Below are 15835 nucleotides of genomic sequence, written 5' to 3'. Positions count from 1 at the left end.
CAGCAGTCTTGGAACCACCTTTATGCAGTGGAACTATTTTCCCCTCTTTCCACCCCCTCGGGACTAACCCAGACCCGAGACTCAAATTAAACAAAATGGTCAAGGGTACTGACAATTCTTTAGCTGCTTCTCGTACAACACGAGCTGGTATACCATCCAATCCCACAGATGTATTGACATTGAGGTTATGCAATAGACTACTCACCTCCACTTCATTAACCACAATTCCCGTATAATCTACTGGTTTATTCGTTTCTGCAATGTCACCACCTGGATGATATACTTTTGCAAAGTGCTCACTCAGTAACTCAACTATCTCAACTGATTCAGTTACCTCCCTACCATCGGCATTCTTTAAAATCAATCTGCCATGTACATTTTTCCTTTTACTTGCTACATATCTAAAAAACTGTTTAGGATTCTCTTTAGCTTGCATGGCCAATGTTCTTTCGTAATCCTTTTTTGCTTTTCTTACCACACTCGTCACCCTTCTGGCCTGTGCTTTATACCGTTCATGTGCCTGCCGGTCACCCTTCTCCTTAAATTCCCTCCATAGTTGTTTCTTTTTTTGCAACTCAAGCTTAATGGTGTTATTCATCCATTTAACCCCTACATGATTTATTATTCGGACTCTAGGTATACAGTCAGCCATTGCTTCATGCAAGCACTTCTTAACTACCTCCCATGCACTATCAACTTCTAGTCCTTGCAGTTGTGCATGCCATGGCACTGAACCAATCAAACTCCTAAGCTTGTCATACTTTCCAGCCCGATAATTCCACATGTACCCTGTCTTAATTGAAAATTCTACACCTTTAGCCACCTCCCAAGTTAAGACCCTATGATCACTCTCACCGATTGGTGGCAATGTGGTCATATTTGTTACAGCCAAATCCTCAGATGTAATTACTAGGTCAAGCACTCTCTGACCCCTAGTATTTTCCATTACATGCTGTCGCAGATAGTTATCCCTTAATAACCGCATAAAATCCAGTTCCTTCCTCCCGTGTGTCCTCTCCTCACTCCAATCAATGCGACCATAGTTGAAATCTCCCATAATAATCACCCTCCTTCCACCCATTTCTTCTATTTGCTTGTGCATACTGTCACCACCATCTTTTCCATCACCTGGTCTATAGCAGCACCCAATTGTATATTTAGTTCTGCTAGCCACAATCTCACAGCAAATGGCCTCAAATGTGCTCTTTTCTCTATCCTGCAATTCAACTTCTATTCTCCTTGGCTGGAGCTCATCAGCTATCATCAACAATACTCCTCCCCCCATTTTATTCTCTCTGTCATTCCTGAACACACTATACCCATCACATTCAATCCAAGTTTCAGAGCCATATAGCAATACTGCTCGCACAATAGCTTTATAGATATTAATTTTTACTTTAACTGTAATATTTGATGCTTTCCATAATTTATTTAATGACTTGAAACAGTTTAGTGCTTTAACAATTCTTTGTAAAAGTTCGTCAGTGCTGCCTTCTTTATTTATTATTGATCCAAGGTATGTAAAAGTATCAATATCTTCAAATGTTTCATTTCTTAACTTAATTTCTTTATTTGATTTTTCATGTATTTCTAATATTTTCAATATTTTCATGACGTTGGTTTTCTTCTTGTTTATATGAAGACCCATAGTTTCTCCACAATGAGTAAATTCATCAGTTTTTAGCTTAAGTCGTTTAACTTAGAGGACAGGAGCACTATGTCCTCAGAAAAATCAAGGTCTTTCAGTGTGGATGAAAAGTCCCAACATGGGCCTCTCTTTTGATGATTGAGAATTTTATAATCCAAGCAATTAATATTATACATAATAGACCAGATAGAACACATCCCTGCCTAACTCCAGTTTCTATAATAAAGAAGTCAGTAAGTTTTCCATCTACTTCCACGCAGGACTTGCTGCCATTATACATATTCTTGATAATGTTGAGAAATTTATGAGGTATTCCATGTTCTTTTAATATTTTCCATAGTTTTTCTCTCCATCTATTGAATCGAATGCTTTACTAAACTCAATGAAGTTTAGATAGGGGGAGATTGAAATTCTATACATTGTTCAATTATATTTCTAAGAGTGAATATTTGTTGGATGGTTCCATAGTCTGTCCAGAAACCTGCCTGTTCTTCTCTTAATAAGTTTTTTTCGATGTCCTTTTTTAATCTTTATTAATTAAAATTTTGGTAAAAACTTTTGAGGGAATTGAAAGCTACTTATTCCTTTCCAATTTTCCCACTTGGTCAGATCTCCTTTTTTTTTTTTTTGGAATTTTATAATTACTGCTTCTTTCCATTGTTGAGGAATTTTTCTGTCTTCCATATTTCCTTATATAACCTTTGTAATTTGGTAGTAGGTTTGTTAAGATCAACTTTTAACATTTTGACATTGATATTGTCATTTCCTCATGCTTTGTTAGATTTTAATGCCCTTAGGGCATCTTTGACTTCACTCAACGAAATCTCATCTTCGTAAATGTTCAAAGCGAGTGTTACACCAGTTTTAATATTTTGCACCTGTTGAGACCCTGTATCTGCCTTTACATTCAAGGTTTCCTCAAAATATTCCCTCCATCTTGCTTCAATGTTTGAGTCAATTGTCAGTAACTTTCCTTGTTTGTTTTTTAATGGAGGAAGGAGTTACCTTTTGTTACTATTCATTTGTTTTATAATCTGATAAAGTTGTGTAATTTGTCCATTTTCCACAGCATGTTGTGCTTATTTTGCTAATTCATCAATATATTTTCTCTTATTGGCTCAGCTCACTTTATGCTTTTATTTAGTTCATTATAACAATTGCTATATACCTTATATAATCTTTCTGAATTCATATTATTCATTAATAATTTAATCTTTTTTCTCTGTTCAATGATCTTCCAAGTTTCTGTAGTTAACCATTCTTTTTCTTTTTTCTTCGTTTACCAATTACTTCAGCAACTTCATTGTAGGTGTTCCTGAAGTTTTTCCACCATTCTTCTACTTTGTCATTTTCTGCTGTTATATCTTGATTTTCCTCAATTTCTAATATATTGAATCTGTTCTTTATCTCCAAAGCAAACTTTTCTCTTGTTTCTTTAATTTTAATTTTTGTATCAAATGCAGTTCCTGAACCTCTTTTCTTTCTTAATACATTTTGAAGAACTTCTTTATGAAACTTTCATAGTTTATACATTCGGCTTTGAAATAATGCTGGATTTAGTATCCACTTGATTTGTATCATTGTGCACCAACAGAGAGTTCGCTTACAAAAAATACGCCTCTCCAACACTTCGAATTCTTTAGTACTGAATGAGAGTTTTTGTTCTCTCGAGACAGCTGTCAGGCCAGTGAAACCTTATCAAAATGGTCCAATAAAAAGTGAATATATAGACACTTGACCAGCGCCTATGTCTTCTATATGGTCCATCTAGGGCAACTCCTAAATGGCGACAAGTGTGTTCCTGGAAGCTCTCCGGTCAACTTCGTACGAAACTTTTATGGTTTCTACATTTGGCTTTGAAATAATGCTGGATTTAATATCCACTTGATTTATATAACTTGGAAGTTCTAATTTCAACTTCATTACTAACAAGAAGTGGTCGGAACCAACATCTACACCATGTTTGACTCTCACATTAAGCATGGATCTTACAAATTCACTATTTATAGCAGCATAATCAATTTGATTTCTTGTATTGCCATCTGGTGAGGTGCAAGTCAGTTTATGTATTTTTTTGCTTTTAAATTTACTTCCTCCTATGACAAAGTTGTTCATTTCATAAAAGGATACAACATCATGCCATTTTCATTTCAGTCTCTACAAACCTCAAAACCTAATGAGTTTTCTTTTACAGATGACCTTATACCCACTTTTGCATTAAGATCACCAATGAGTATTATCATGTTGTGTTATAATTATATTTTGGAATATAATTTATTACCTTTTGGAGTTGTTCATAAAAGCATTTCTTTTATTTCTTCATCATTAGTAGGTGCATAAACCTGCACAACAGAAAGTTTGATAAATTTAGAATAGAACCTGGCTTTTATAATTTTTTTCATTTACTAGTTCCCATTCCATCAAGCTTTTGATTACTATTGGGTTCAATATTAGCGCAACTCCCTTTTCATGTTTCTCCTCTGATCTGGAGTACAATATTGTCTTGTTGTCTCAAGTTATAAATCTACCAAAACCAATCCATCCAAGTTTGCTGATACCTAAGATGTCTAACTTGTAATTGTCCATTTCATTTGTTACCTGTCTAGTTTTTCCTACCTGGTACAGTGTTCTGACATTCCATGATATCCAATCTTTAAAATTTTTTGTGGCTTCATAAGTGACTCTTTCATCACCAAGGGTTCCAAAAGTTTCCCCTTGGTGTGTTATATATATGTTATCCACATCAGACCAGGTTAGATAATAGTCTTCTGAGGTCTCACAGGTCACATCTGTCACCAGGAGGATTTGTTCATCCAGATTTGCAGTTTCCGTAATCAAATAATTTTTTATAAGGGAGGGTATGACCTCTTACAATACATAGGAGTGTAGTTGGGTTATTCTACTACCCGCCCCAACACAGGGTCCATAATAGTTCCACTATAAGAAATTCTTACAGTAGAACTTATATGGATTCCACTGAAATATTAAAATTATCAAAATTCTTCTGTTGAAACATTAACCAATCTGTTTCTGTCTACAGAAGACATATTTAAAAACTTGAGGATCCCACCTTAAGACATTTCACTGTTATGTCTACTAGGTCATGGAATCTTGTTTGCTCTCTAGGGTAAAGTGATGAACCCATGTTGTGCTCCTCGGACGACTGTCGGGGCACTCAGCAAGAGCACACCTTTTGAAAGCCAAACACATCAGTTTCATATGCAGCGGACTTACTCAAGTTCATCACTTGCGCAATTTCACTTGCTGGTCTTCAAGAGTGATGTCCTTAATGCACAAAATGTTGTCTTCTGTCTTACTTTATGAAGACCTGCCTGCCCAATGCCTATCTTCAAAGTTGTCATGGCCTGATTTAAATTAATTCTGCCAAAAACACGTTTGCTTCTTTGACATCACCATACACAGTGGACATCATTTGGCAAAGCCCCTTTTGCTTACAAAAATTGAATAATTTCACTGTCACCATCTTGTAACTAGAATTAGCTGTGAGGCTGCAGTAGTGCCACATTCCAATGGCACTCTTTTTATCTCATTCCCTTTCATCATTATTAAGAAAAAAATAAATGTGTTACCTTACTTTTCCAGAACCCCTTGTAGCATATTTGACCACATTTTCTTTTTTGAAAGCTTCTTTTCCAATTTGCGGTCTTTTACCTTGGCTTTTAATTTTTCACAAAATGACAATGTAACTAGAATATTAATATTAGGAAACTTTAATTCATACTTTCCTATATTTCAGTAGTGTTACATTACCATCATCAGGGATCACAAAAACAATGATAGTGCACACAGGCACTAACGCTGAGCAAATCAGGCTGAATAAAAGGCAACAGAAATCAGTCCTAGAGTCCTAAATGGTGCCCCCCTAGTGGGCTGACATTCTTAAAATGTATGCTTCCCAGATTTTGGGTAGTCTCATGCACCCAAATTTGTTGAGGTTTGGAATTTTTTTTAAAAGCCAGGGAAGATTTAATGACTAGTCTTTATACTTGTATTTGCTGTGGTGTAATAGAGTGGCTTTCTTCCACTCACTTCAGCATATCCTGTGGTGAGTGTCCAAAGCATGGTCAAGTCTTGAGTGGCTATATTAGTGGAACCGGATGTACTCCTTATATTCAGATATCATGATATTGGCTGTCCTGCCTGTTGGGACATTTTACAACTGCAAGGGACTTGGTATACTCCCTAGGGGATGTGACTGATTTTTGGTGGAGCAGATAACAGATGCCAATTTCTTATGTGGTCTGTAACTGGTTGTAAGGTCATATTTCATTAAGATATTTGTTAATGTTTCAGATGTACCCCCAGATATATGGAATGGTGATTATGAGTAATCTATATTTTGAAGGGACAGGGAGGTTGCTGTTACATGGTTTTAATATTTTTTGAATTTTTGGGTGTTGCAGCCATCAGCTAAGAAAGTGCTAAGGATATGGTCAAATTCAGTAGTTAGGGCTCTGTTATCCAAACAGATTAATTTTGCCCTGTTATATAGAGTTTTTATAATCCCATATTGCTGGAAGGAGTGTGTGGAGGGGTGACTGCTGGTGAATCTAGTTACCTGTGTGTGTAAGTTTTCTGTAAACGGATAATGCTAGGGATCCTTCAGGCTGGCATGTAATCAGAGTATCTAGGAATTGGAGACTGTTGTTGTTTTCCTTTTCCAAGGCAAACTGGATCCTCGGAGTGTTGATTGTTTAGTTAATCAGTTTCTTGTGAGAGTACCTTTGCCCAATTCTGTGAATGTATGAACATATATTACCATTCATACATTCTGCTGTCACCTCACTCCATGCTGCATCTACATTCAGTGTACAATGCAAAACAGTATATTCTTTTCAAAAGTCAGAGGCGTTCCCCCCCCCCCCTCGGTAACAGCAATAGCCCGAGCAAAAGTATCTGTGTAATATGCTTTGAAGGAAGCAATTAACAGCTTGGTCCAATGGTCAGAAGAGTGAAATAGTATTCGTTCAGCATGTTAATGAGATGGTCATCATAAGTATAAGTGGTCGTAAGTTGCATACATCATGTTGAGGACTGACTATTTCAATTTTTCATTGTTTATTCTCCTACTAAAGATTGTTTCTGTATCAAAAACCAAAATACTGTAATTTAACAGTTTGAGGTTAATATTAGTAAAATATATTTAAATAAAATAAAAAAATAATAAAAATTTAAATAAAATATATCTAAATAAAATATTTAATAATTTATTTTCTACACATTTAGCATTTGATTCTCCAAGATAATTTAAATCGTTGTTCACTTTTCTTTTTTTTTAATCTTTTTTTTTTTCTTGGTTGGTATATAAAATCTAAGCATAGTTTCAAGTTATTATCAAGTTAAATACATTCAAAATAAATGTAATCTATAAAATTATAACAAGAAAAATATTCATAATATTCTATTTGTTCAGAATATTTCCAGGAAAGAAAGAAAAGTCTTTGAGTACATCCATATTTCACCACTGAAGGTACTGATTTTTTTCTTTGCCTAAAATATATTCGATTGAATAACATACAATTTTTATATTTGAAATGATGGATGTAATATAACTCACTATATTTCTAACAGATAAGCTTAGATGTTGATGGTTATTCATGATTTATTTTTAATGGCATTAACAACCAAATGCACTATTTTATAAAAAGATGTTTTATTAACTTGCTCAATATGTCGCTGAATTTCGAATCAGTATCATCAAAGCAAAACACAACATGTATACACGACAGTGAGTAAGTGAAACAATACAATTGTAATGGACAAAAGATTTAAAGTCCTATTTTGGCATCTTCTAATGTTATAAAAAAAAATACAGCTATGTGGGAGTTGCTCTTAGGATAATAGTCTCCCAAATTTTTTGGCAAATTAATGCAACTATATTTATTCAGGTTAGGAGAATTCTTCATAGCCATGGCTGATTCAAAAAATAATCTTTCGGATCTGTAACGACTTCTAAATAGCACTTTTTTTTTACTAAATAATTTAAGGAAATTACAATGTCAACTAGGATATACATTAAAATAAATTTTAATATACTTCAATACTTCGGCAACGTCATGTTGCCATTTTCAAGAAACATAAGAACAAGACACGTGCATGCAGGCACAACAAACAGTAAGTGAGGAAGCAGCAGGAAGCTATTATTTCTCCTAAAGTCCTGATGGTGCCCCCCCCCCCCAATGGGCAATATTGATATTCTTGGATGATTGGGCTGAATATTGTAGGTTTTCTGGTGTATTGGTCTTCTGATGTAGGTTTCCCAAATTTGAAGCAGTCTCATGCAGCCAAATTTGTTGAGGTTTGGATTGTTTCTTAGGGCTGAAGCTGATTCCATGAAAAGCCTTTCATATTTGTATTTACTACGGTGTATTATCGTGACTTTCTTCCACCGTATTCTATGGCAGGTATCCAGCGCATTGTCAGCAAGACCAGAGTGGCCGTATTGGTGAAACCAGATGTAGTTCTTGTGTTCTGAAATTCTGATATTTGTTGTCTTGCCTGTTTGGCCAAAGTAGGACAGCTTAAGAAGGTCACTTCTTGGCCTGTGGAAATCACTAACAAATTAAAACCATTTAACTCCATACCCCCCCCCCCATATTTATGGACTCCCAAAAATACATAAAGAAAATGTGCCATTACGTCCCATAGTGGATGGCATTGATTCCCCCACATACAAACTAGCTACACATTTGGCCAAAGCTCTCTCTCACGCTATACTGGCAACACACCTTCACACATAAAAGACTCAGCCCACTTCAAAGCCAGCATAGAAAACCTTACACTCAAACACACTGACATAATAGTCAGTTTTGATGTCTCCTCCTTATTCACAAATGTCCCACTCAAAGAATCCTTAGAGCTAATCCAAGCTAAATTTCCTCCCGATATCACAGCCCTATTTCAGTTCGCAATGAACTCGGCCTATTTTGTTTGGCAAGGAAAATTCTACAAACAAATATAGGGGACAGCCATGGGTTCTCCACTCTCCCCACCCTTGGCCAAATTTTACATGGAGACTTTTGAAGAGAAAGCCTTAAACTCTGTCCAACAAAAACCAACCATTTGGCTTCGCTATGTTGATGATGTGTTTGCTATTAGGCCACATGGCTCCGATGCACTCCTCTCCTTCCTAACACACTTAAACAACCAACACTCCAGAATCAAATTCATCCTGGAAGAAGAATAAAAACAACTGCCTTCCTTTCTTAGACACACTAGTCACCCGCCAGCCTGATCTAACCTTGGTTTTCTCAGTCTATAGAAAACCCACCCATACATTCACCAACAATCCCACCACCCCCCTCATCGCAACAATATGGAGTCATTAAGACACTACACAACAGGGCTAAACTTATCTGTTCAAATGACAATGCCCTAACCACAGAACTAAACCACATTCTCAGCCAATGGCTACCCCCCCCCAAAAAAAATCCAAAAAATATTGAAACCAGTAAACCACAATTCCCCTCCCCCCTCCTCACAACAAGCATAACTCTAAATCCATCACCGTATCCTATATCCGAGGCACCTCAGAAAAAATTACAAAAATCCTAAAAAAACATGACTTAACTTCTTGTTACAGACCATATAAAAAATTGGCATCCCTTATCTGCTCTACTAAAGACCAACCTCTTCCCCCCCCCCCAGACCTACCTAGTGTATACCAGGTCCCGTGCAGCTATAAGCTGTCCTACTTTGGCCAAACAGGCAGGACAGCAAATATCAGAATTTCAGAACACAAGGACTACATCCGGTTTCACCAATACAGCCACTCTGGTCTTGCTGACCATGCGCTGGATACCTGCCATAGAATACGGTGGAAGAAAGCCACAATAATACACCGTAGTAAATACAAATATGAAAGGCTTTTCATGGAATCAGCTTCAGCCCTAAGAAACAATCCAAACCTCAACAAATTTGGCTGCATGAGACTGCCTCAAATTTGGGAAACCTACATCAGAAGACCTTCAGCCCAATCGCCCAAGAATACCAACATTACCTGCTAGGGGGCAGGTAATGTTGGTATTCTCCATCAGGACTTTAGGAGAAATAATAGCTTTCTGCTGCTTCCTCACTTATTGTTTGTTGTGTATGCGTGCACGTGTCTTGTTCTTAAGTTTCTTGAAAATGCAACATGACATTGCCAAAATATTGAAGTATATTAAAATTTATTTTGATGTATATCCTAGTTGACGTTGTAATTTCCTTAAATTATTTAGTAAAAAATGCATAACCAATGTCTAAGCCTTTCCACGAAAATTCTAAATAGCACATTGGTTTTCTTCCATCTAATCCTATGTGAAGGAATATCCAAAGCATGGTCTGCCAGTCCTGATTTGCCATTATAATGGTAGTGAATGTATTTTTTTATGTTTTTCCAGGCAGATGTTAACAGATCTTCCTGTCTGCCCATAGTATGACAAGTGACAGTCAAAAGGAACTTCATACACTGCAGGGTGTGCTAGAGGGTGAAGTTTATCCTTAGGTGAACAGATCAGAGTTGCTAATTTAACATGAGGTTTGAATGTGGTGTGAAGGCAGTGTTTCATTAGTATTTTGGCTGTATTTTCTGATGTACCTCTAACATAGGGAATAGAAATGGTAATATTTTGTTCCTATGTATTAGATGAGGGAGAAGTAATGGGGCTATGTAGTATTTCATCAATTTTGTAGGAATTGTAACTGCTGATTTGAAATTCAGCAAAATATAAGCCAGTTAATAAAACATCTTTTTTTATAAAATAGTGCATTTGGTTTTGTTAATACAGTTAAAAATAAGTCATTACTCTATGTTTATTTAAAATTTTCCTAATAATTTTAATATATTAAGATTTTATTATTATTAATAATGAAACATAAATACATTAAAAATTATAAGTTTTAATGAACATATTATTATTATTATTATTATTGCACCATTCACAGAGTCTGCAGACTCATCATGGGAGGTTCATTCAACTGACAATATATTTATCATACTGAATCTTAAAATCCTTACCAGTACTTGCAGTAATAACATCACATTCTGGTAATGCATTCCATTCACTGACAATTCTCCATGTCAAAAATCTACTCCTCACACCCCCTCTTCACCACATTCTTACATAACTTCTAGAGATGGCATCTGGTTCTTCCTCTCTCACCTTCTACTCTTTGTATAATCCCATCTGGATTAATACAATAAAATCCTCTTACTAACTTAATATCTCTATCATATCAACTCTTTTCTTCCTATTCACCAAACCCTACAATCCACGTTTCTTCAACCTCTTTCCATAGATAGACTCCAAAATCCTGATATTGTCTTAATCACTTGTCTCCAGTGTTTCCACATCCCATTGAAAACCAGGTGACCAAATTTCAGCACAGCACTTATCCCAAAGTATAGAGTAATACATTGCTTTTGTCAGATACTGCCGTTCCACAAATCTGGTCTGACTAGTGCTTTATACAATAGCATAACTACTTCCTTATCCCTACATATTAGAGTAATTCTTATCATAGCAGCACTATGATGTGCAGTCTTTGCAACCTGTTCTCTACTTCAGTCTACTGTCAATCATCACTCCGAAATCTTGAACCTCATCCACTTCCTGCACTATAGTACCATTAATATAGTACACAGCCTTATATTTCTTCACTCAAAAATGTAACACTTTCCACATATTAATATTAAAACTACACCCCCACTCCTTCATCCAAGTCAAAAGTCTATTCTATTCTTCCTGAAAGAAAATGACATCAGCAGTGCTCCTTATGATTCGTACCAACTTTGCATCATCAGCAAACAACCGAAGATCCCCAAGTACACATGATATATCGTTTACAAACAAGTTAAACAACAAGAGCCCAAGAACAGAACTCTGGGACATGCCACCAGTTACCCTATTTTTTTTGAGACACTGCACCATCATACATAACCAGCTGGCATCATTCAGAGAGCTAATCTCTGATCAATCTAACCAATATACTATCTATTCCCATCCTCTACAGCTTGTACACCAACTTCTCATGTGGTAATCTATCAAATGCTTTCGAAAAATCCAAAGAATATCACTATAGGTGATTTTCCCTTATCTAACACAATTGTTTTATCATAAAATGCAAGTAAATTATTAAAACAGGACCTACCCTTTACAAACCATGCTGACTATCATAAAGTTTGCTGTGTCCACCAACCCAATCCTGTATTCTATTCCTAACAAATCTCTCCAACACCTTGACTACAATTGCAGTATACAAACGTCTGCAATTGGAAACTTCTGTCATAGAAACATGCTTGTGGAGTGGTACTATTTTGCCTTCTTTCCACTTCTTCGGTACCCTACCCAGTGCAAGACTTTCATTAAATATTAAATAACCAGGTCAAGGGCATAACAAACTGTGGTGCACATTCCTTAAGAATATGTGGTGATATGTCATCCATTCCCACAGCCTTATTAACATCTAACCCAATCAACACCTGATACACCTCTGATTCTTTCACTTCCAATTCTCCTAATACTTGGCTTCCTTCTATATATTGCACTGCATAATTTACATCAGTATGACATAAATTGATAAGGTGTGTTCAATAATTCCTATATCGTTTGACTGTTATTCTGCTGTTATTACTCTCCACCAATGTCAGCCTGCCATAATTATTCTTTCTCTTGCTTGCCATATAGCAGAAAAATTCCCTTGAGTAACCCTTAGCCTGACCTGCTGATCTCCTCTCATACTGCACTGTTTCTTTCTTTACCATGCCTGTCATCACCTTTCTAGACTGCACTTTATACTCCTCATGGACAGGGATGTAGTTCTAAAAGAAATAGTGCCTTAACCACACGATTTCCAAGAGATCGTGTGGTTAAGGCCCTGCCCAACTTGGTGGGATAATCTGACAGACTAACACAAAAAATAACAGTGGGCAAAGGATTACCCTAAACACATGGTTAACCCCAGAACCCAGACAGTACCGTACATAAACAAAATTATTATTATTATTTTTAAAAAATATTATGCAAAATTATGCCATGCCATTATGTAATTCTTTCATTGTTTTCATTGGAATAATTTTAATCATTCAGCAGCCTGCATTGATGGTCATTTAGATGTTACTTCAATTAAAATTATAAATAATACACTATTAACATTTAGGCCTACCTTGTCAAAATAATTTCCAAATTTCCCTACTCTCGTCTTTCTTTTCTGCTGCATTACATGTGGAAAGTAGTAGTCTATTAAGCTTGATGAACATCGCAGCAGAAATGTTCATTAAGAGTTTTGTGTGTAACTTTGTAATTATAACCTTCATAGCACGAAATCCTCGTTCACACTCAGCCATGCTGCATGGTATAGTTGTAATTGTAACTGCATTTGACAAAGGAGCACGACTTAAGGTGCAAATTCTCTCTTCAAGCTGCAGAGACAAGTTTTTCAGTTCTTCCAAAACATCATGCATTAATGCTAAGTCCTTCAGGAACTCGATAGACTCCATGCATTTATAAAGCCCAGTGAATTTTTTCTTTCATTTGGCTGTACGTTTAGAATCAGAAGCTGCTTCTTTAAAATAAGCAATTAATGCTATATATGCATTTCATACTGAAGACATAGATCTGAAACTGCTAGCAACCCAACGACAATCTAGGACTCTTCCAATTTTAGTTAACTGGACACTCAAGCTTGAGGCTACTGTTTGCAACTCTGTCATAATTTTTGGTGATTAACTAAATGAGGCATAAATAGTGTCAATGAAACTTCTGAAATGATTAATGGCATTCATGTCAGCATTACAGTCAAGAATAGCCAACTCCAAACAATGATTAAGGCTGTGCCAAATAATAATATAATATTAGGTTGTTGCAGTTTATTCTGAAGCAATTTCCCAACACCCAAGGATCTACCAACTAGGACACATGCACCGTCACACATACAAAGCAAATCAGGTTTCTCTTCAGGTAATACTCCGTCAAAGGCATGTGGACAGACTTATGTGTTCGTCGAACATGTTGTTTATTATTTTAACAGTATAATAGAACACAGAAACTAAGTAAATAATTAATTTATTAACTTGATGCTGATATTTCGCTGGTGTGATAACCAGCATCTTCAGAGCACAAAAACACTGTTTGTCACAATATGCGAGACTAAAACAACATGGTGTACTTAAACAAAATTGTAGCAGCAACACAAAGACTAGAGTCCTGATTTTGGCGCCCTCTATCTGAAAAAAAAAAAAAAAAGCTATCATATATTACTAGAGTCCTAGAAAAGTGCTAGCTTTTTCGTAATATGACTGTCTCTCAGATCTTCGGCAAGTTAATACAGCCATATTTGTTGAGATTTGGAGTGTGTTTTAGGGCTTCTGTCGCCTCTAACAACAATCTCTCTGATTTATATGGGTTTCTGTGTAGTACTTTTGTGTTTTTCCAGTTGATCCTGTGTGCAGGGGTATCCAGAGCATGGTCTGCTAGGCCCGACTTCCCATAATGATAATTCCGGACGTATCTTTTATGTTCGCTGATGCAGATGTTCACAGTTCTTCCTGTTTGACCGTAGTAGGCTTGATTGCATGAGCAGGGTACTTGGTAGAATCTTGGATGTGATAAAGGAGTAATGCTGTCCTTGGGTGAGCGGATGAGGGTGGCTAATTTGCTACATGGTCTGAATGTAGTGCGTAGTTTATGTTTATTGAGAATTCTTGAGATATTTTCGGATGTGCCTTTAATGTAAGGGATGGTGACTGTTTTGTTGTAGTTCTCTGTGGTGGATGGTGGGAGGGGTTTCTTAGGAGTGTTTGGTATTTTGTTTATTTTATGTGGATTGTAGCCGTTGGCCAAGAAGGTGTGGCGTAAGTGAGTCAGTTCAGCAGTAAGAGCCTTGTCAATGGAACAGATTGCTCTCGCTCTATGGGTTAGCATTTTTAATATGCCATATTGTTGAAAAGGATGATGGTGTGATTGTTTGTTTAAGTATCTGCCTGTATGTGTGGGTTTTCTAAAAACTGAAAATGATAAGGAACCATCTGGGAGACGTGTGATGAGTGTATCCAGGAAGGGCAGACAGTTGTTGGCTTCCAGTTTCATAGTAAAGTGGATTTTTGGATGTTGGCTATTTAAATGTGCTAAGAATGTTTTCAATGTCTCAGGGCCATGTGGCCAAATAGCAAGCACATCATCAACATAGCGTAGCCAAAGTGTTGGTTTGAGAGTGGCTGTATTGATTGCTTGTTTTTCCAGGTGTTCTATGTAAAAGTTGGCTAAGGGGGGGGAAAGGGGGGAGCCCGTGGCTGTCCCATCAATTTGTTTGTATATTTTCCATTTCCATGTGAAAATCCTGCATGTATTATGAATTTGAATAGTTCAAATATATCAGGGGGGAAGTGTGACTTCAGTAGATTGAGGGTTTCTATTAGTGGTACATTTGTGAATAGTGAAGTGATGTCAAAGCTTACTATTAAGTCCGAGCTTTTTAGGGTAAGGTGTTGTAAGATGCTTTTTAGGTGTGTTGAATTTTTGACAAAGGAGGGAGAATTGTTTGTGAGAGTGGCTGGTAGCTTCGCTAAATGTCTAGCCAGTTTGTATGTGGGACTATTTATACTGTCCACAATTGGGCGTAGGGGTGTGCCTTGTTTGTGAATTTTTGGTGCTCCATAGATCCTCGGTGTTTTAACATGGAAGGGTTTGAGTTTGTTAACTGTGTCTTTGGGCCAGGAAGTGACTTTTTTCAATAATTTTCGTGCCTTATTCTTTTGTGTGTTGGTGGGATTGCGATCTATAATTTTGCATGTTGACTGATCTTGTAATAGTGTGTGCATTTTATTTTCATATTCAGTTGTGTCCATCACCACGGTTGCATTTCATTTGTGTGCTTTTTTTATGGTAATCTGGCTGTTGTTGTGTAGCTCTTTTATAGCAATGAATTCCTTATGTGGGATATTATTTTGGGGAGGCTTGGACTTGATTAGGATGTTGGCCACATCTAAACGTATGTTGTTAGCTATTGTTGGAGGCAGGTCGTATATTCCTCGTTCGATGGACGCCATTATTTCGTCTTTTGGAACTTGCTTGGGAGTTATGGCAAAGTTGTGCCCTCGACTTAAACAGTCGTGGCTTCTTTGCCTAAGGTGAGTGACGATAGATTCACGACGACAAGGTCTTGTTGTAATTGCGGTCGTTGTATGGT

General features: G+C 36.6%; 1 protein-coding gene across 10 annotated transcripts in view; it reads left to right on the top strand.

Moving 5' to 3' along the window:
- The window catches only part of LOC150104358 (intermembrane lipid transfer protein VPS13A-like), a 2072875-nt gene that overhangs the window by 1858674 nt on the left and 198366 nt on the right, over positions 1-15835 (top strand). For all 10 annotated transcript variants that reach the window (XM_090396324.1, XM_090396319.1, XM_090396320.1 and 7 more), the window contains one exon: positions 7083-7139. In XM_090396324.1, the coding sequence (XP_090252450.1) occupies positions 7083-7139 (57 nt within the window). The remainder of the gene's footprint in view (positions 1-7082; positions 7140-15835) is intronic.

This window comes from Typopeltis vanoorti, chromosome 8 (assembly GCF_054136105.1).
Source record: "Typopeltis vanoorti isolate ZY-2024b chromosome 8, IOZ_Tvanoo_1.0, whole genome shotgun sequence".
Taxonomy (NCBI): domain Eukaryota; kingdom Metazoa; phylum Arthropoda; class Arachnida; order Uropygi; family Thelyphonidae; genus Typopeltis; species Typopeltis vanoorti.
The sequence above is the reverse complement of the archived record's forward strand: the minus strand, read 5'-3'. Positions and strand labels throughout refer to the sequence as shown.